The following is a 22,751-nucleotide window of genomic DNA, read 5'->3' as shown; positions in this document are numbered from 1 at the left end:
ATTTTATACGTCACAAGTTGCATTCCGTGCCAACACTAGCGCATTCTCTTCTCAGAAGGTAGTTAGAAAATTATTGTTGGTAGTTAGTACGTCCCATAGAAAAGCTAAACGTCCAGTGGTTTTCGCGCCTTTTTTATTGCTGTTAAGCTCAGAGTATCTGAAACTGTGCTGCTGAAATTTATTGTTTAATACAATGTCATTAAGTGAATTTACACCAGAAAACCTCCGACAAAATAGAGACACATGGTTGGGCTACTTGGAAAACGCAGATATTTGGAACAGTATCCCTCTGCTAAACGTAAATGAGCCCCACAATTTCAAGCACGAAAGTCCTGTTAGATTTCGTGGAATGGTACAAGATATGCGCAGTCCTGAATTCTACTTGGAGGAATTCGAAAGTGTCAACTTAGACACCAACGAGAAGACACCGAGGTACGCCAAGTACGCAGATGATTTTGTACTAAAGGAAAATGAAAAGGTGGAGTTTGAACGTGAAGATTTCAAAAAGGCTGAAAGACAGTCTTACGTTGTTATTTCAACGCCTGGTTTAAACAGTTGGGTGCAGATTTATGAAGAGCAAATGGAAAAAATAAATCCAATTCCTGTTGAAGAAGTGAAAAGCGTTAAACGGGCAGTTGAAGATGAAGAAATGGAAACTGAACCAATCGAAATCAAACCACAGACCAGTAAAAAACAATGCACACAAGAGAATCAACCATCAATAAGCTCTGAGGTAAAAAATAGTATAGTTTTGAGAGAACATTCGAAGAGTTTTCCTTTGCCAGAAAGATCTGGCAAGAAGTGTCAGATTATTTTATATGATAACTATGATGAATTGAAACTGAATGATCTTGTGGAATTGGTGGGATTTCTTTCTTTTAATCCAGCATCTCAGGCTTGTATAGAGGAGGAGGATGAGTCAAAATTTGGAGTGCATCAACCACCAGTATCGATTGTTCCAAGAATCCACTGTGTTAAGTACAAAAAAGTAATACACAATAATCCCCTAATCAAAGATGAGGTACTTCCCACTGAAAGAATGCAATTTTTAAAAAAAGAATTGATGATTGTTTTAACACAGTTACTGTTGGGTGATACATTAGCTGCAGAGTATTTAATCTGTAATTTGGTGTCGGAGGTTTACCTTCGTAAAGACATGTTGGCTTTAGGAAAATTTTGTTTGAATATCTCGAATGTACCACAGTTTGAAAACATTGATTATGTTAAAACATTATATGAGTTTATTGAAATGTTAGTGCCAAAAAGCCATTATTTTCCAATGACATTAGAAAACATGAACAACCTACCATTTGTTCCCAAAAAGGATTATGGAACTGATAATTTAAACAGTGGCATTTTACAATTAAGTTCAAACACACACTTAGTGCTAGATGAAACTAAACTATCACCAGGAAAATTAAACACTTCAGGTGTAAACAACTTAAGAGCATTAGCATTGAGTATCAAAAATCAAAAAATCGCTTACGATTTTCAGTATTATCCTGTAGAATATAACTGTGATATTCCCTTCTTGATTTTGTCTGAAGGAAAATCTATGCTAACACCAGATTGTCTTTTAAAATTAAAACCTGAGGCTTCTTGTATCAGCACATTTGAAGAAATACTCCAAGCAGCAAAACATTTCTTAAAACCAGACCTTTTAAATGAGCTGAGAATTTATCTTACATTAGCCAGGCACACAAAATATGAAATCAATGATGATATTCAAAATTTGGTGCAACAGGAATTTGTTAATATGAGGCAAAATGAAAACGGTGTGACAGCTGACGATTTGCACAATCTTTTAGTATTGGCCCGTCTTGTATGTATTTCAGAAGGCAAAAATACACTTGATGATTCATGCTGGAAAAAAGCCTGTGAAATGGAGCAAGAGCGCAAAATCAGAATTACTTAATGATATTTGTTATTTATTTTATGTATTTTTTTATTTAAATAAAAACGTTTTAGAAAATGCAGCGTTTCATTATATCAGATGTCTAAATAAAATTTAAACTAAATCTGTATAAGCGGCGTGTTTACCACACTGTGCGTTTTTTAAAGTGGATAATTTAAATTATTTCGAGAATTAGAAAACCAATTGCATTATATTGCAACTAATATATTATCAAAATAAGTTTAATAAACAATGTAATCTACTGAATTAAGAAGAAATTTAAACTGGTAATAAAAACTAATATCACCAAATTCTTTGAGAAATTAGTAGAACAAAATTAATTAAAATTGAATGTTAACGGCAACAGTGATGGTTAGCCCTTGCTTTGCCGACAACTCGAGGATGCCCATTTAAAAAGGGTATCGATAACGTCCTCTGGGTCTGATGGTACACAGATTTGCAGTCATTTCCAAAATCTGCACAAAGCATGGATATAGAGAATGTGTGATTTCGTCTAGCAGAAATAATCAGTTCAGCGCAACTTACTACATTTTATGAGAACAATTATAGTGTCAAACTCTTCAGAAGAAGTCTTCTTTGAGATACTTACGGTGCTAACAATAAATAAGTTAGGAATGAATGTGTGTTAAAATCCACAAACAGAGTCTTTTGTAAAGAAAAATTTTACAATCAGAGGAATGTTGTTTATATTTATATACATTATATATCAAGAGTAAAATAAATTTAAAACACCGACCGTCAAGAGCTGCAAATATTCAAATAATGTTAATACACGGAATAAAACATATTGAAAATATTTTAATCTATTTAATTTAGTAAATTCGAGTAACATTTCAGAACCGAAGACTTGAATACAAAAGAATTTGAACATTGAAATTGTATGAACTAGTGTGGCCATTCAGCAAACCGATTTCCTGTCAACTGATTATTTTCGTTAGACATGTTCGACACCGACTGGACTCGGCACGGTTCGGTTTCTGAATCGCAACGCAACTGCCGTGGACCTACGTATCAGCATTACATAAACGTGGAAATATGAAACTCGGTGCGAATCCCCAACATTGTTGTTGACATATAATTTGAAATTAATATATACATATATATCGCAGTCGTTGATATTTTTGTTATTAAAAATAATTTTATAATGTAATCTTTGTATTAGTTATCTATTTTCAAACTTTGAATGAATTATTTGAATTATTCTTAATAAAAATTTTGTTTTAAGAAACTAATATCCATTAAACGTTTGTTAATTTACATATATCACAAAGGTTTAAAGTTATTTAACAAAAAGGAGAAATTATACAAAGTACATTTATAATTAAATATTCTACAATTTGACTAGGAATTTGTATTGCAGACAACAGGGAGAGTCAAAAATATTTATAATTTAATTTATTTAATTTATAAAGTAAATCTTTAGGTAAGTATTTATATTATATAAATATTTATTATCTGCAACAAAACAAATATTTAATATTCGTAGTAACCCAATTCTAATAATTTTTTTAGCAAAAAACATTATCTCAACTTTTGAAATAAACATTCTTCTTTCTTAAATCACATAAAATATTACTTAAATCTTTAATTTTGGAAAAAATAAGTCAAGCTTCTGTTTTTATTCGGTATTTAGACAATTTTCTTGAAATCGTTATTAACTATGTTAATATGTACTGTGGTCTTTATATTTTTATTGACTAAATTATCATTTTAAAGTAAGAAATTTGAACATTTATTTAAATTCCTTTTTAGGTTAATTAAAGAATAAATTTAATGTTTTGAGACACTTCAATATTATTACTATCACACTAAAAAGTATTCATTTTTTAATTCTTAAACCGATGGCCTAAATATAATTTGAATAAAAAGGACAACTTAATTTTATAGGCGGTTGTCAATTTGTTACAGCCCAACACAAATTATTTAATTTAATAATAAAATATTTAAGCAAAAATGTTTTATAATTAATTAATTTTTTGTATTCGATTCAAAACTCGAACTTTTCATTTGTCTCTGTAAAAGTTTGGGAGGCAAATAGGTACGTGAGGTAGAGAAAGATGAAAGAAGATAGGGCCAAATCGCGCCGGTCAAGTAGGCTGTGTAATTTTGTGTGGTCGCCGCCATTCAATTGCTTTTCTTATAATTACAATTTGGGATAGAAAAAGGGGAAAATTTGCGATTTTGCAATTTTGAAATTTTGAGATTTTTGATGTCTGAGAAGCATTTGAATAAGATTCGCAGTGAACAATTAATATTTTTATCAACTTGAACGAGGCGTTTGATAAGTTGAGGAGGAAAGTAAGATAACTTGTAGCTGGTGATTAACAATTCTTACAATTAAAAATATACATATTATTAAATGTAAAAATAAATGATGTTTTAAGTATAATAGAAGGGAAATAGAAAATAAATATATTCTATTCCCGCTTGTTTCTGCATTTCGTGCGTCATCAGATAGGACAAAATTCAAAATTGTATCTCTGCAGTAGAAGTACAATTTTAAAAATCCTATGACAAGCCTTACAATTTAAAAATACAATTTTGGGTTAGTAATTTGTAGGTGAGCTTGTCGCTGCATTTACGGCGAAAACTATTCAATTCAAAAATAGTAATCCTCGCTAAGTAAATGCAGCCCTACACTAAATTTTAATTTACTAAAATCTAAATACGCTATTATCTATAAATAAATTAAAATTATTAATTACTATGAATTCCTATAAATAAAAAAATAATTAAAAAATGAACAGAAAGGAAATTTGTTTGTTGGCCAAAAATTTGACGAACAAAAGGGAATTTGTTGGTCAATAATATGACGAACAAAAAGGGAATTTGTTGGTCAATAATATGACGAACAAAAAGGGAATTTGTTGGTCAATAATATGACGAACAGAAAAAGAATTGGTAGGTCAGGGATTTTGTTCAATAAATGTGATGAAAATAAAACAAACTAAATTTTCTTTTATTTATTTAAGTTGAAAGAGAGAGCCTTATTAGTATTATTTAAAAGACAAATAAATGAATCCAATATTCCTGAAAATCTTACCAAACAAACATTTAACACAAATGTATTATTAATTTATTTGAGCTGAAAAGAAAGAAAGTCTGATTAGACTGGACAAAGAAAATAAAAATAAAACATACCAAACAAACATTTAACACAACTGTATTATTAATTTATTTGAGCTGAAAAGAAAGAAAGTCTGATTAGATTGGACAAAGAAAATAAAAATAAACCATCCCTGAAACTCATAAAAATATCTTTCTTACATTTTTCAAAAACATATTTATATATTAATCAAAACATGATGATGCAAGAAGATTTGGAATTAAAATCAATATGTTCAAAAAATTACTTTGCGTTGCCAGTTGCCAGGTCTCGTTCTGGACCTACCTGAATCTAATCAAAAACTTTCAATTAATATCATTGTTTCATTGATAATTAAAATTATGATTTATTACCTTTAATGCCCTTTCCCTGTCGCCTTATCGTCTTTCTAGTAGTTGGTTGGGTCATCATGGTCCAAGTGTGAGCAGGACGATCAACGAAAAAATGAACAAAAATTATTCTCTTATTGTTTTAACCAGAGAAAGCATTTATTCTTACTAATTCATCGATACTATACTCATCCATGCAAAGTTTAATGGATGCGTTTATTCATATGAACTAATCCATGCAAAGTTTTATGCATGCATTTATTCTCAACTGATGTATATTCACTCTACTTAATCCAAGTAAAGTTGAATTATTGTCATGATTTTATCATTTAAAGCATGCATTTATTCTTATGAACTAATCCTTGCAAAGTTTTATGCATGCATTTATTCTCAACTGAAGTATATTCACTCCACTTAATCCAAGTAAAGCTGAATTATTGTCATGATTTTATCATTTAAAGCATGCATTTATTCTTATGAACTAACCATGCGAAGTTTTTTCCATGCATTTATATTTAATTGAATGATACTCCACTTAATCCAAGTAGAGTTGATTCATTCTTAAATTTTGTCATTTAATGCATGCATTTATTCTCAACTGATGTATATTCACTCTACTTAATCCAGGTAAAGTTGAATTATTGTCATGATTTTATCATTTAAAGCATGCATTTATTCTTATGAACTAATCCATGTAAAGTTTTATGCATGCATTAATTTTCAACTCATGTATATTCACTCTACTTAATCCAAGTAAAGCTGAATTATTGTCATGATTTTATCATTTAAAGCATGCATTTATTCTTATGAACTAACCATGCGAAGTTTTATTCATGCATTTTATATTCAATTGAATGATATTCCACTTAATCCAAGCAGAGTTGACTTATTTCTGAAATTTTGTCATTTAATGCATGCATTTATTCTTATAAACTAACCATGCAAAGTTTTATTCATGCATTTATATTCAATTGAATGATACTCCACTTAATCCAAGTAGAGTTGACTTATTTCTGAAATTTTGTCATTTAATACATGCATTTATGCTTATAAACTAATCATGCAAATATTTATTCATGCATTTAATTTTAATTGAATGATATTCCACTTAATCTAAGTAGAGTTGACTTATTTCTGAAATTTTGTCATTTAATGCATGCATTTATTCTTATAAACTAACCATGCAAAGTTTTATGCATGCATTTATTCTCAACTCAAGTATATTCACTCTACTTAATCCAAGTAAAGTTGAATTATTGTCATGATTTTATCATTTGAAGCATGCATTTATTCTTATGAACTAACCATGCGAAGTTTTATTCATGCATTTATATTCAATTGAATGATACTCCACTTAATCCAAGTAGAGTTGACTTATTTCTGAAATTTTGTCATTTAATACATGCATTTATGCTTATAAATTAATCATGCAAATATTTATTCATGCATTTAATTTTAATTGAATGATATTCCACTTAATCTAAGTAGAGTTGACTTATTTCTGAAATTTTGTCATTTAATGCATGCATTTATTCTTATAAACTAACCATGCAAAGTTTTATGCATGCATTTATTCTCAACTCATGTATATTCACTCTACTTAATCCAAGTAAAGTTGAATTATTGTCATGATTTTATCATTTAAAGCATGCATTTATTCTTATGAACTAACCATGCGAAGTTTTATTCATGCATTTATATTCAATTGAATGATACTCCACTTAATCCAAGTAGAGTTGACTTATTTCTGAAATTTTGTCATTTAATACATGCATTTATGCTTATAAACTAATCATGCAAAAATTTATTCATGCATTTAATTTTAATTGAATGATATTCCACTTAATCTAAGTAGAGTTGACTTATTTCTGAAATTTTGTCATTTAATGCATGCATTTATTCTCATAAACTAACGATGCAAAGTTTTATGCGTGCATTTATTCTCAAATGACGTATATTCACTCTACTTAATCCAAGTAAAGTTGAATTATTATCATAATTTCATCATTTAAAGCATGCATTTATTCTCAAGTGATGTATATTCACTCTACTTAATCCAAGTAAAGTTGAATTATTGTCATGATTTTATCATTTAAAGCATGCATTTATTCTTATAATCTAACCATGCAAAGTTTTATGCATGTATTTATTCTCAACTGTTGTATATTCACTCTACTTAATCCAAGTAAAGTTGAATTATTGTCATAATTTCATCATTTAAAGCATGCATTTATTCTTATAAACTAACCATGCGAAGTTTTATTCATGCATTTATATTTAATTGAATGATACTCCACTTAATCCAAGTAGAGTTAACTTATTTCTGAAATTTTGTCATTTAATACATGCATTTATTCTTATAAACTAACGATGCAAAGTTTTATACGTGCATTTATTCTCAACTGATGTATATTCACTCTACTTAATCCAAGTAAAGTTGAATTATTGGCATAATTTCATCACTTAAAGCATGCATTTATTCTCAAGTGATGTATATTCACTCTACTTAATCCAAGTAAAGTTGAATTATTCTCATGATTTTATCATTTAAAGCATGCATTTATTCTTATGAACTAACCATGCGAAGTTTTATTCATGCATTTATATTCAATTGAATGATACTCCACTTAATCCAAGTAGAGTTGACTTATTTCTGAAATTTTGTCATTTAATACATGCATTTATGCTTATTAACTAATCATGCAAATATTTATTTAAGCATTTATATTCAATTGAATGATACTCCACTTAATCCAAGTAGAGTTGACTTATTTCTGAAATTTTGTCATTTAATTCATGCATTTATTCTTATAAACTAACCATGCAAAGTTTTATGCATGCATTTATTCTCAACTCATGTATATTCACTCTACTTAATCCAAGTAAAGTTGAATTATTGTCATGATTTTATCATTTAAAGCATGCATTTATTCTTATAATCTAACCATGCAAAGTTTTATGCATGCATTTATTCTCAACTCATGTATATTCACTCTACTTAATCCAAGCAAAGTTGAATTATTGTCATAATTTCATCATTTAAAGCATGCATTTATTCTTATAAACTAACCATGCGAAGTTTTATTCATGCATTTATATTTAATTGAATGATACTCCACTTAATCCAAGTAGAGTTGACTTATTTCTGAAATTTTGTCATTTAATGCATGCATTTATTCTTATAAACTAACCATGCAAAGTTTTATGCATGCATTTATTCTCAACTCATGTATATTCACTCTACTTAATCCAAGTAAAGTTGAATTATTGTCATAATTTCATCATTTAAAGCATGCATTTATTCTTATGAACTAACCATGCGAAGTTTTATTCATGCATTTATATTCAATTGAATGATACTCCACTTAATCCAAGTAGAGTTGACTTATTTCTGAAATTTTGTCATTTAATACATGCATTTATGCTTATAAACTAATCATGCAAACATTTATTCATGCATTTAATTTTAATTGAATGATATTCCACTTAATCTAAGTAGAGTTGACTTATTTCTGAAATTTTGTCATTTAATGCATGCATTTATTCTTATAAACTAACCATGCAAAGTTTTATGCATGCATTTATTCCCAACTCATGTATATTCACTCTACTTAATCCAAGTAAAGTTGAATTATTGTCATAATTTCATCATTTAAAGCATGCATTTATTCTTATAATCTAACCATGCAAAGTTTTATGCATGTATTTATTCACAACTGTTGTATATTCACTCTACTTAATCCAAGTAAAGTTGAATTATTGTCATAATTTCATCATTTAAAGCATGCATTTATTCTTATAAACTAACCATGCGAAGTTTTATTCATGCATTTATATTTAATTGAATGATACTCCACTTAAACCAAGTAGAGTTAACTTATTTCTGAAATTTTGTCATTTAATACATGCATTTATTCTTATAAACTAACGATGCAAAGTTTTATGCGTGCATTTATTCTCAACTGATGTATATTCACTCTACTTAATCCAAGTTGAATTATTGTCATAATTTCATCATTTAAAGCATGCATTTATTCTCAAGTGATGTATATTCACTCTACTTAATCCAAGTAAAGTTGAATTATTCTCATGATTTTATCATTTAAAGCATGCATTTATTCTTATAATCTAACCATGCAAAGTTTTATGCATGTATTTATTCTCAACTATTGTATATTCACTCTACTTAATCCAAGTAAAGTTGAATTATTGTCATAATTTCATCATTTAAAGCATGCATTTATTCTTATAAACTAACCATGCGAAGTTTTATTCATGCATTTATATTTAATTGAATGATACTCCACTTAATCCAAGTAGAGTTGACTTATTTCTGAAATTTTGTCATTTAATACATGCATTTATTCTTATAAACCAACGATGCAAAGTTTTATGCGTGCATTTATTCTCAACTGATGTATATTCACTCTACTTAATCCAAGTAAAGTTGAATTATTGTCATAATTTCATCATTTAAAGCATGCATTTATTCTCAAGTGATGTATATTCACTCTACTTAATCCAAGTAAAGTTGAATTATTCTCATGATTTTATCATTTAAAGCATGCATTTATTCTTATGAACTAACCATGCAAAGTTTTATGCATGCATTTATTCTCAACTGATGTATATTCACTGTACTTAATCCAAGTAAAGTTGAATTATTCTCATGATTTTGTCATTTAAAGCATGTATTTATTCTTATGAACTAACCATGCGAAGTTTTATTCATGCATTTATATTCAATTGAATGATACTCCACTTAATTCAAGTAGAGTTGACTTATTTCTGAAATTTTGTCATTTAATACATGCATTTATGCTTATAAACTAATCATGCAAATATTTATTCATGCATTTATATTCAATTGAATGATACTCCACTTAATCCAAGTAGAGTTGACTTATTTCTGAAATTTTGTCATTTAATTCATGCATTTATTCTTATAAACTAACGATGCAAAGTTTTATGCGTGCATTTATTCTCAACTGATGTATATTCACTCTACTTAATCCAAGTAAAGTTGAATTATTGTTATGAATTTATCACTTAAAGCATGCATTTATTTTTATGAACTAATCCATGCAAAGTTTTATACATGCATTTTTTCTCAACTGTTGTATATTCACTCCACTTAATCCAAGTAAAGTTGAATTATTGTCATGATATTATCATTTAAAGCATGCATTTATTCTTATGGACTAATCCACGCAAACTTTTATGCATGCATTTATTCTCAACGACACCACAGCCCACCCTACCGGTCGATAAGAAGTTCGATAACAGACTGACTGGTGTGACTCAAGCGGCGTCTTATATAGCGGCTAATGTCGGCTAATGTCGGCTAATGTCGGCGACTCATCCCTTGCGTCTGATTGGTCGACGTCGAGTGTTTGTTAAGTCATGCGTATCGAGAACGATTTCAACCGAATTGAAAATTTTCCTTTACAATATTTGAATTTTAAACAAATATCATCTATTGATTTATAATAAATAATTGTTTATATGTTATTATAATCATTATATTAACAATATTGTTAAAGTTAAATTAAATTTATAATTGACAATTTATAAACAATAGATTCATTTCAATCGAAAGTAAATAATAAGAAATAACGAAAATACAACTATTTGGAAGATACAAATAATATCCAAAATTTATTGTAAAAATACATAAATATATATGATTTATATACGTTAATCACCCCTTGCGTCACGTTCTCAATTAATTGGCAATTATAAGATTAATTTATCTTTAACAATATGTTATATTAATTATAATGATTATAATAACATTTGTAAATTTGTATTATTATTAATACATATTATTAATAATTAACATATTTAATTATATATATTTATGTATTTTTGCAATAAATTTTCGATAGAAATGAGTCTATTGTTTATAAATTATCGATTATAAAATTAACTTAACATTAACAATATGTTATATTAATTATAATGATTATACTGATAATAAATTATAAACCATTATTTATTTACAAAACAATAGGTGAAATTTGTTTAAAATTCAAATATTGAATAGGAAAATTTTCAATTCGATTGAGAATGTTTTCGATACGCATGACTTAACAAAAACTCGACGTCAACCAATCAGACGCAAGGGATGAGTCAGACCAGTCAGTCTGTTATCGACCGTTGTATTGATCGGGTGGGTGGGTCTTTGATGTAATGTCCGCGCCGCCATACCCTCCAAGTTATTTCGGTATTGCAGTTCGGTTTAGTGTAGTGTCTCGTGTGTTCAATTAGTGTTGTGAATCACAACTTGTGATTAGTGCTCTATTGGATATACTGAATACGACCATGGATGCAATGTAGGTGCCTTTTTGTTACAAATCAATTGTTTACGGAGTTATTCGAATTCGAATTCAAATAAAATATTTGAACGACACATTAATGTTGTTCTTTTTTATTTCAATTATATTTTGAAATTATTTTATACCAATTCTTACCTAGAAATATAAATTTAGTTAAGTCTACTGAAACTTAAATCCAATAATCAATATAAATTTCCTTTATAATGTGGGTTATATAAGTAATAATTAAAATATTAAAATAATTTACATTAATTTTAATTAAAAGTTTTGGGAAATAAACGCTTAACAATTAAGAAAATAATTCAAACAGACTCACGCCATAATTAAGAATAAGATACAGAGTAACTAGTTAATGATATGTGTTTATAATTACAGAAGTCGCTAATAATATAAATAAATAATCAGTTCTCAATGTTTCAACTATTGAAAAAACAATTGAATGGTTGATAATAATTAAAATAATAAATACATTCATAACTCTTTGCATGAATTAGTTGGAAAGACGATAAGGCAACAAGGAAAGGGCATTAAAAGTAATAATTCATAATTTTAGTTATCCATGTAACTATATTAATTGAAGGTTTTTGATTAATTGCAGGTAGGTCCAGAACGAGACTAGATAACCTGGCAACTGGCAACGCAAAGTTTTTGTCCATATTGATTTTAATTCCAAATCGTCTTGCATCATCATTTGATTTATATATAAATAAGTTTTTGAAAAATGTAAGAAAGGTATCTTTCATGATTTTCAGGAATGGTTTATTCTTATTTTCTTTATATAATCTAATCAGAAATTCTTTTCAGCTCAAATAAATTAATGATACAGTTGTGTTAAATCTTAGGTATGATTTTCAGGAGTATTGTATTCATTTATATGCCTTTTAAATAATACTAATAAGGCTCTCTCTTTCAGCTTTTTGTTAGTCATATTATTGACCAACAAATTCCCTTCTTGTTCGTCAAATTATTGGCCAACAAATTTCCTTTTTGTTCATTTTTTAATTATTTTTTTATTTGCAGGAATTCATAATAATCAATAATTTTAATTCATTTACAGATAATAAAGTATTTAGACTTTCGTAAATTGTAACTTAGTGTAGGACTGCATTTACTTAGCGAGGATTAATATTTTTGAATTGAATAGTTTTCGCCGTAAATGCAGCGACAAGCCCACCTACAAATTACTAACCCAAAATTATATTTTTAAATTGTAAGGCTTGTCATAGGATTTTCAAAATTCTACTTCTACTGCAGAGATACAATTTTGAATTATGTCCTATCTGATTACGCACTAAATGCAGAAACAAGCGGGAATATAATTTTGGCTGTTTTATAATATTATATATTTAAAACATTTATTGATATGTTTATTTTTAAATGTAAGAATTATTACCCAGTTACAAGTTTGCTAACCTTCCTTCTCAACTTATCAAACGCATCGTTCAAGTTGATAAAAATATTAATTGTCACTGCGAATCTTATTCAAATGCTTCTCAGACATCAAAAATCGCAAAACCGAAAATCGGTAATTTTTCCCTTCTCCTATCCAAAACTGCAATTATAAGAAAAGCATTTGAAAGGCGACGACCCCACAGAATTACACAGTCTACTTGACCGGCACGATTTGGCCCCATCTTCATTCATCTTTCTCTAATTCACCTTAATATCTGCCTCTCGCACTTACAGAGACAAATGAAAAGTTCACTTGTGAATCGAACAGAAACAAATTAATTAATTAAAAAACATTTTTGTTTAAATATTTTATTATTAAATTAAATAATTTCTGTTGGACCGTAACAAATTGCCAACCACCTATAAAATTAAGTTGTCCTTCTTATTCAAATTATATTTAGGCAATAGATTTAAGAATTAAAAAATAAATACTCTTTAGTGTGATTTAGTGTGAATAATATTGAGGTGTCTCAAAATATTAAATTTATTCTTTAATTAACCTAAAAATGAATTTAAATAAAACATCTTCAAATTTCTTACTTTAAAATGATAATTTAGTCAATAGAAATATAAAAGACCACAGTACATATTAAGAAAGTTAATAACAATTTCAAGAAAATTGTCTAAATACCGAATAAAAACAGAGGCTTGACTTATTCTTTCCAAAATTAAAGATTTAAGTAATTTTTTATGTGATTTAAGAAAGAATGATGTTTATTTTAAAAGTTGAAACAATGATTCTTGATAAAAAAAATCATTAGAATTGGATTAATACGAATATTAAATATTTGTTTTGTTGTAGTTTATAAATATTTATACAATATAAATACTTACCTAAAGATTTACTTTAGATATAACTTTATTTTGTATTATACTAAAGTTTAAACTATATTGTTTCATTATTAAAAAATATATAATATATACGTATAAGTTTTAATTTGTTTAAAAACATTTTTTTAATTACGGTGCATTCGCTAAGATAATAACATATACAAGTTATTCAAAAATATATAATTATAACTATAAACACCATAAGTTATATATGTATAGTAAAAATTGTTTAAAATAAATATAAAATATATGATTATAAATTTCCATTTGTGTTTTATTAATTGTAATCGTATTTAAATATATTTAAATGAATGAAAAGATATTTAGATCAAATGTAATTATATCGATGTGTCCCAAAATGTAATTAATTTCTATTCTATTCTATTCTAAAAATTTGCGATAAAACATACCCAAATATAATAATAATTTCCTTCGTTAAAATCACAAAAAACAGTTTTAAGAAACATGGAACACCACGACACGCATGTACAAAGTTACCTCGACGAACAATTTGTGAAAAATATTGAAAACCTATGTCTGATTCTTACCAAAATCTAAAACCGTTTAAACAGCAAACATTGTTTGTTGCGATTCCTGAAAAATATACGTGCACCTGTGACCTATTTAATTTATTTGCTATTATTTTGAACTATGTCAGTAAAAACTACAATTTAAAATATAAAATTGAATTTAAGTGTGTTTTCATTAGGCCATTAGTCAAATTGTAGAATATTTAATTAAAAATGGTAATTAGCATTTTATTGGATACATAATCTGAAATGAATAGTTAAGTAGTATTGTTTTGTAAAATATTAATTAATTATATTAATAATATAATGTTTTATTTGTTTATATTTAATTTGAATTATATTAGTAAAAATTATAATTTAACATATAAACTTAAATTTAAGAATAGACAACAATAAATTTAAAATTTTTATATAATTCATAAAATCCAGGGTTGAAATTTTAAAATACGAAATTACACTTAAGTACGTTAATTAGTATAATTAACTAATTTATGTAAAAATTTAATATTAATAAGAACGATACTAATATATACTTGAATGTTAAAGGAATATAAAAACGGAACAAAATAATTGTCAGTGCAAACCTCATTGAAATTATTCTCAAACAACAAAAATCCAATTTTTCCCCTGCTTCTCTCTAAAAGTGCGATTCTTAGAAATAACAATTGAAAGTGCCGGTCACACTTTGCACAACTTACTTAACGGCGCATCCACCAATCGCCACTCATCTTTCTCCAACACTCGTAATTATGCATTTCTTTTTTTTCACTCTTGCTGGGATAAATGCAAATTGGAAAAATGTCGAAAATCTAACTGAAGACACGGGACAGAGGACACATCTTATTCCAACCAAAATCAAAAATTCCTTCGTCCACCGCCGACCAATATAATTGCAGATACATCAAGGTGTGAATAATTATTCAATTTATTTACATGAAAAAAATTATATTTTAAAATAAATTCATTCGTTTATATTAATTCCTACAAACTTTGACATCCAATATCTTTTAAAAGTTAAGAGTTATAAAAAAATTGTAAGATACCCTTTTTGTAGAGTATTCAACTTCCTGCAAGAAATGTAAATAGAAATTTTCTGCTCCTCTTTGAAGAGCATTTTTATAGGTGCGTAGAAACCAAATTTTCAGTGTCGAAAGTTAAATAAAAATATTCAATTATTTTGGTCCACCCTAATATATATAGAAACTATTAAAATTATTTAATTTTATTTAGCTTATTTATCTTCTGCCGGTCTTGTTATCATAATTGTCCAATTATTTGATATAATTTTTACAGTATTTATATTAATTGATGAATTTGCAATAAGAATATTATGAATATTACATATATGTAAAGTTAGTTTAAATCCTAGTATTTAGGCATCTAGTGGTACTATTGCGTTTTATAGTACCTTTATTTGATATTATTAATAATAAACTATTTTGTATAATTTCTCCTTTTTCTTAAATAACTTTAAACCTTTCTGATATATGTAAATTGACAAACGTTTTATGGATATTAGTTTCTTAAAACAAAATTTTTATTAAAAGTTTGAAAATAGGTCTGAATAATAGAAAGGTTACATTATAAAATTAATAAAATTTTTAATAACAAAAATATCAACGACTGTCTATTTCGCGATTTATATATTAATTTCAAATTATATATCAACAACAAAGTTGGGGATTCGCACCGAGTTCATATTCCCAAGTTTATGTAATGCTATAAGAACACTTGTTTACTTCGCGACAGATATGTGGTTCCACGACAGTTGCGTACCGATTCAGAAACCGAACCATGCCGAGTCCAAAGGTGTCGAACGTGTCTATCGAAAATAACCAGTTCACAGAAAGTCGGTTTGCGGAATGGCCACACTGGTATGAACATTTGAACTACCGCACATGTCAAAGAACACGCTTTTGTTAATCTAACCTGAAAAAGCAAGTCGTACTGTTTCGAAAATGTCGAAATTGTTCGACGGAGATTCAGATTGCGAGTTTGATGTTAAAACAAATAATGAATATGCAAAAAATTACGATAATTGGCGTAAAAAAGAGGAAATCAACAAACGTAAGTAAATTGCCATTGTTGTTTTGTTCTGGTTCAACGTGTACATTTTTTTTAGTAAAAACAAAATATGGAGAAGAAAACATTGACTTCAGTCTGGATAATGATTCTTCGAGTTCATCGGAGGACGATGAAGATGGTGTGGAGTTAACTGAAGAAGTTGAGAAGGATTTCTTTAAAACGCTCGCATGTTTGAAAAAGAAGGATCCTCGTATTTATGATGGAAACGTTAATTTTTTTAATGAAAAACAAGCCTCGCCTAAGAAAGAGAAAAAGAAGAAGGAACAGCCAATGTTCATAAAAGATTATGAACGGAAGCTTATTTTGGAAAAAGGTGGCCAACTCAGTGACAGTGAACAGGAAGATGACGATCCAAGATCTAAGTCGCCAACTTATGTAGAGGAACAAAAAAAGTTAAAAGAGAATTTGAAAAATGCATTGAATAATATAGAGGATGAAAATGATGAAAGCTGGGGTGGTCTGTTTAAGGAGAGAAAGAAAACACAAGAGGAGAAAGCAAAGGAAGAAGCAGAATATAAAGAATGGCTCATTGGACAGAAAGAAACATTGGAAGACAAAAATATTGAATCAGATTTAAAACCTTTGAAGGATTTTTGGAATAACCCTAAGTTGGACAAAGGTGAACAATTCCTTCGAGATTATATTCTAAATAAAAAGTAAGTGACAACATAAAATTTATTAGAAAAGTTTTAAAATTTATTTTCCAGGTATTTAGATAAAGAAGATGAGAATTATATACCTACATATGATGAAATTATTCACGATTCTGATGCATCATTATCAGATGATGCCGAAGAAATTGAAAGGCAAGAAGAGTTTGAACATAAGTTTAACTTTAGATTTGAAGAACCTGACCAAGAGTTTGTATGTCTTTATAAATACTTAAATATTTTGTATTTAATTCAAAAATCCTTTTAGATTAAAAGGTATCCTCGTACTATGGAACATTCCTTGAGACAGAAAGATGACAAAAGGAAATTAAAAAGGGCTGAGGTTAAAGAGAGAAAGAAGAAAGAAAAGGAAGAAAAAATGCAGGATCTCAAAAAACTAAGAGAGCTGAAAAGAAAAGAAATAGAAGAAAAACTTGAAAAACTAAAAGAGATTTCAGGAAATGATGATATTGGTTTTCAAGATGAAGATATTGATGGTGATTTTGATCCAGAGGCTCATGACAGAAGAATGCAGGCATTATTTAATAATGAATTTTATGAGGGGCCAGAAGAAGACCAAAAGCCAGAATTTCCAGATATAGATGAAGAACTAGAAATAGGTATTTCATTTTTCAAAATTAAATACTTAGATGTAGTTAATGATATGTTATTTTGCAGAGAGATGGGATAAATATGGTGAAGCTGAAGTTGACGCTGAAACTCAGTATGAACCACACTGTGAGGATGAAAATTTTAATGTAGGTATTTAATAATTTTCATCTTTTATTTATTTAACAAATAATGAATTTTAGATGGACTGTGACTACAATCCTGATCAATCAACTCAAGAAGAACTAATAGAAAATTCCAAAGGAAAGAAAAAACGTAAGCGAAAATCCAAGTTTGCTCAAGCAGTGAGCAAACCTAAACCAAAATTCGATCCAACTGACAAAACATATGAAAAATATTTTGATGAATATTATAAATTAGACTGTGAAGACTTTATAGGAGATATACCATGTAGATTTAAGTACCGCGAAGTTGTTCCAAATGACTTTGGTTTGAGTGTTGAAGAGGTAATTTGTGTAAAATAATTATTATTTGCATTATATTTATTAAAATCCGTCGCGTATAAGTTAATTATGAATGTATTATTACAGATTTTAATGGCTAAAGATAGAGAGCTTAATAAATGGTGTTCCTTAAAAAAGGCTGTGCAAATTAGACCTGACCATGTAGAGAAGTATGATCAGATTGCATTTGCAAAGAAGGGACAAAATATTAACTTGAAAAGAAAATTGTTGCCAAGTTTATTTGAAGAGGATAAAGAAATAAATGATGATACTAATGGCCATCTGCAACAAGTTGTAGATGCCAGTAATACCTCAAAGAAAAAGAAAAAAATTAAAAATTCTGAAAATCAAGAAAATAAAACAAAAGAAGAAGAATCAAATGCCAAGACAAATAAGGAAGAGGACAGTGAGATTTCAAATAAAATGTTAAAGGATGACCAAACTGATGCTGAAAAAATGAGTGATGTACTTGTTAAGAAAAAGAAAAAAGGAAAAAAAGATTTGTCAAGTTGTGAAAGTACTAATGTTAGCCAGAATGAAACTAATGGAGACATTAATACAGATATTGTTTCAAAAAGTAATGAAAACGAGAATGAGAATGTGTCAGATATGGTAAAAACAGATTCTAAGAAGAAGAAAAACAATAACAATTCAACAGAACCTAATACAACCAATAAACAGAAAAATAACAAAAGGAAAAGGAAACTCTCAGAAAATAAGTTAAATCACAAAAAGAGGAAAACAGATGTGGAAGTTGGCATTTCAGACGCCAGATTGAAAGCGTTTGGAATAAAGCCGAAGAAATTCAAAAATAAATTAAAATATGGTAATAAACAATAAAATGTATATAATTTTATAATTACGTTTAATATAAATTTTCTTGTATAAAACTATATGATAAAATAAATATATTATAAAACCTTAATTTTTTTTATTTTATTTAATAAGATTTGTTGGATTTTTTAATAGAGATGTTAATTCAGTTTTACACTCCAAGACAAACAAATATGCATATGTATGTTAAGGTAATAATTTCTAATAATTTTATTTTCTTTCCACAAACTGTTTTTCCGCAGTATTCTTTTAACTGATATATTTTGTTGAGTTCTTTAACATCGTAAAATAATTCAAATTAGATTTTTTTCTGCTATGATAGCAATTTTGGAACGTGACAATGAATCGACAAGTAGCCTAAATGTGCAATGTGCAAACTGGTAATGCGCACTCCTTACATCTCAAAGAACTTTTTTTACATCCTCTGTTAAACTGGGGACATCAGATTAACCGCAGACGACGATCACCGATTATAAATGTTTGTTCACAGATGCGTCTAGATACACATCACTTGAATAGTCGTTTTAGGACATTGTGTGAACGTGGTGAGAGAATCATGGGCAAAACATTACTCCAGTTCTTTTGGAGGTGATGTTGTAACAGTGTGAGGTGGAGTTTCTTTAGAGACGTACAGAATTGCCCATATTTTACCGAGAAACTTTAAATGCTTGACGATATCACAACTTGGTTATTCAGCTAATTATTATTCCATTTGTTCAAGAAATTGGACTAGATTTGGTTCAAAAATTGTGATATTACTCGGATGCAGTGACCCATGTTCCCCAGATTGCAATTCAATTGAACACGTATGGGACTGTCTTCGAAGACAAATTTACATGCGAGACCACCAGCCTCAAAATTTAGAGGAGATTGTTAATGCTTTTTCAGAGGAATGGCAAAAAGAATTTAAGAATTAAGAATTTTTTTTGTTAACAGATTTTGAGTATTCTAAGGAGAGTGGAAGCTATTCATAGAACAAGGGGGACCAACTAAATACTGATTGGAAAAATGTAGCTGATAATAATCTGTTTATCTATTTTACAATGAATTAGTGATTAGATACTTTATTAAAACTTATTTAATTGTAATATGAAGCCCTTGATATTATGATTTTTGTAGTAATTCGGATCTTCTTTTTCAAAAGATACTCAGTATATATTTTACTTTTGAATGCAAAATTTCTAATATAATACCAAGGACCTACTGTAAAAAAATGATCCTTTTAAATCTTACCAAGATATTTTATTTAATAAGGAACAGCCGCAAATTAGAAAGTCATTAAGAATTAAAAAATAGTACAAACAAATTCTTAAAATCATATGAGGAACGTTATATAAATACATATAAAACGTAAAAGTGGCACAATAGAAAAAAATAATGAAAACACGTAATTCTATCAATATAGTTTATTTTAAATAAATCACAAATCATATTAATAGTTAAAAACTTAAAAGAAAAAATTGGTTTTAATTAAACAATATAAATGAAATTTAAATTTTTTAAGCTTGATAACATTCTGCTTAAGTAACTACATGCTTATGGTGAGTTTGAAATGTCCATGTTATCAGATTTTTCCTCTGCATCTTCTGAGTGAATTCCGTCCTCTCTGTGTTTATCTTTGTCATCAAAACCTTTCTCTTCTTCATCATAATTCCTTGGAACTTTTGATCTAGATTTTGATCTAGACTTCTCACGTTTTTCTCTTTTGTCGCGCTTGCGTTCGCGACTTCTGGACCTACTTCTTTTGCGACTAGACTTTGGAGATGGCGACCTCTTTTTACCTTGAGATCTCGACCTTTGCTTATCTTTACCTTTTCGATCTCTAGATCTGGAACGTCTTTTGCTTTTGCTTCTTGATCGAGATATTCTTTTTTCTGTTAATTCCTCAGTAATTTCTTTATCTCTTTTGTCCTTATGCTTTTTGTCTTTACGCTTTCCATCCCTCGACTTTGATTCCTTGTCTTTTGATCTAGCCCTAACATCCAAATCCTTTGATCTAGACTCCCTTTCTTTAGATCTAGCTCGTGACTTCCCTTTAGAATCAGAGCCTTTAGACCTAGACTCATTGTCTTTTGACCTCGCCCTCGATTCACGATCTTTGGACCTACTCTTGGATCGTGCCCTAGATTCCCTCTCCTTTGAATGAGCCCTTGATTCCCTGTCCCTGGATTTGGCTCTGGAATCTCTACCTTTAGATCTCGCTCTAGAGTCTCTGCCTTTGGATCGCGCCCTAGATTCCCTATTTTTCCGTTTACGTGTCGACGACTTCGACCTTGATCTTCTACTGCTTCTCGAACTTTTCGACCTGGAACGTCTCGAACGCGAGTGGGACCTACGTCTCGATCTCGATTTGCTACGTCGTCTTCTGTCCCTGGAACGCGATCGTCTCAAACGTGACGTTGAACGCCTTCGTCTCGAACGGGACCTCCTTCTAGACCTCGACCTGGAACGCGACCGCCTTCTTCTACCCCTTGATCTCGACCTGGTCCGTCTGGAGCTTCTTTTGTCTTTAGTGAGCATGCCTATAACAGGTTCAATAGATGCACTGATCATGTTCTGGGCTTCTTTGAATCGTGACATTGCCTCTTCAATTTCTTTTTGGGCAGCTTCATTACTTTTGGCTTGTGGTTTCACTATGGGCTGAGTAGCATGCTGTATGTCAATTGAGCTACCTTTGAATTCTGTTTTGTTTAGTTTCAATGCATTTATTACACTTGGTTGGTCAGAAAATTCAACCAATATATGTGAGACAGATGGATCAGATTGTTGTGTACATTTTCTGAGGTATTTTACCTCTCCGGCAACACTGAAAAAGTCAATAAGCTCCTCATTTGTTGTGTCAGGACTTACATTTTGGACCAAAATCGTTCTTCTGGTTTCTTCAATTTTAGAACTGTCATAGTTGGAAGGTAAAGGTGGATAAACAGGTAAACCATTCATTTCTAGTTGTGGGTCTGTTGTAACAATCACTTGGTCAGCCCCAACCCCTTGCACTGAATTCACTACATGTGGAGGCATTTTTGGTTCATTTACGTTTAAACCCGGCACAATAGTTCCATTTCTGGTCATTTCTAGCGCGTAATATTCATCTGGAATTTCACCATTCTGCACTGGTATAACTATGAGGGCTCTGTCAATGAAAACAGTGTTGGTCATGTGTTGGGCTATGCCCACTGTACTCGCATCTACAAATTTAATGTAGCAGATTCTTGACTGAACTGGACAGGACACATCTCTGATAGTAGGATAAAGCCTGATGTCCTCTATTTTGCCCAAATAACTGAACAAAATGTGCATTTGATCTTTGGTTGCCTGGGGTGCGATGTTGGTCACCTGGACAACTTTTGTTGTCCCCACTGCCATTTTGCTTCACTTTATTGAGTATTATATCTCTTTATATTAGTACACCATAAACCATTTTAACGTCAACGTTCAATCACAACGTTATATCAACGCCAAGACGATTTGACAGATGACACCAAACTTTAAACAACTATCGAAAATTTCAGGGTTACCAATCCATTCTAATGTATTGGATACATTTAATTTTAATTGGAAAAAGCCACAACAATTTGTTTGATATTAAATCTGTGAATCGGATTCAATTA

The 22,751-nt window shown here is 29.2% G+C and overlaps 3 protein-coding genes across 3 annotated transcripts; 2 read left to right on the top strand and 1 right to left on the bottom strand.

Moving 5' to 3' along the window:
- Nucleotides 1-79: 79 nt before the first annotated feature.
- On the top strand, nucleotides 80-1,966 carry LOC109597354 (mini-chromosome maintenance complex-binding protein). Its single transcript, XM_020013014.2, has one exon. It carries the CDS (start codon nucleotides 194-196, stop codon nucleotides 1,913-1,915), a length of 1,722 nt encoding a protein of 573 aa, XP_019868573.2. The 5' UTR covers nucleotides 80-193; the 3' UTR covers nucleotides 1,916-1,966.
- Nucleotides 1,967-16,399: 14,433 nt separating this feature from the next.
- LOC109609336 (protein KRI1 homolog) lies at nucleotides 16,400-19,234 on the top strand. The gene is made up of 7 exons (XM_049961205.1): nucleotides 16,400-16,568; nucleotides 16,624-17,242; nucleotides 17,294-17,450; nucleotides 17,505-17,856; nucleotides 17,915-17,994; nucleotides 18,049-18,312; nucleotides 18,397-19,234. The coding sequence occupies exons 1-7, from the start codon at nucleotides 16,460-16,462 to the stop codon at nucleotides 19,147-19,149; spliced, it is 2,334 nt and encodes a 777-aa protein (XP_049817162.1). The 5' UTR covers nucleotides 16,400-16,459; the 3' UTR covers nucleotides 19,150-19,234.
- A 1,300-nt stretch (nucleotides 19,235-20,534) lies between these two features.
- LOC109609335 (probable splicing factor, arginine/serine-rich 7) lies at nucleotides 20,535-22,724 on the bottom strand. Its single transcript, XM_020025986.2, has one exon. It carries the CDS (start codon nucleotides 22,504-22,506, stop codon nucleotides 20,680-20,682), a length of 1,827 nt encoding a protein of 608 aa, XP_019881545.2. The 5' UTR covers nucleotides 22,507-22,724; the 3' UTR covers nucleotides 20,535-20,679.
- Between the last annotated feature and the right edge of the window lie 27 nt (nucleotides 22,725-22,751).

This window comes from Aethina tumida, chromosome 1 (assembly GCF_024364675.1).
Source record: "Aethina tumida isolate Nest 87 chromosome 1, icAetTumi1.1, whole genome shotgun sequence".
In the NCBI taxonomy this organism is placed as follows: domain Eukaryota; kingdom Metazoa; phylum Arthropoda; class Insecta; order Coleoptera; family Nitidulidae; genus Aethina; species Aethina tumida.
Note: the sequence above shows the minus strand (reverse complement) of the source record. Positions and strands in the feature narration are given on the sequence as shown.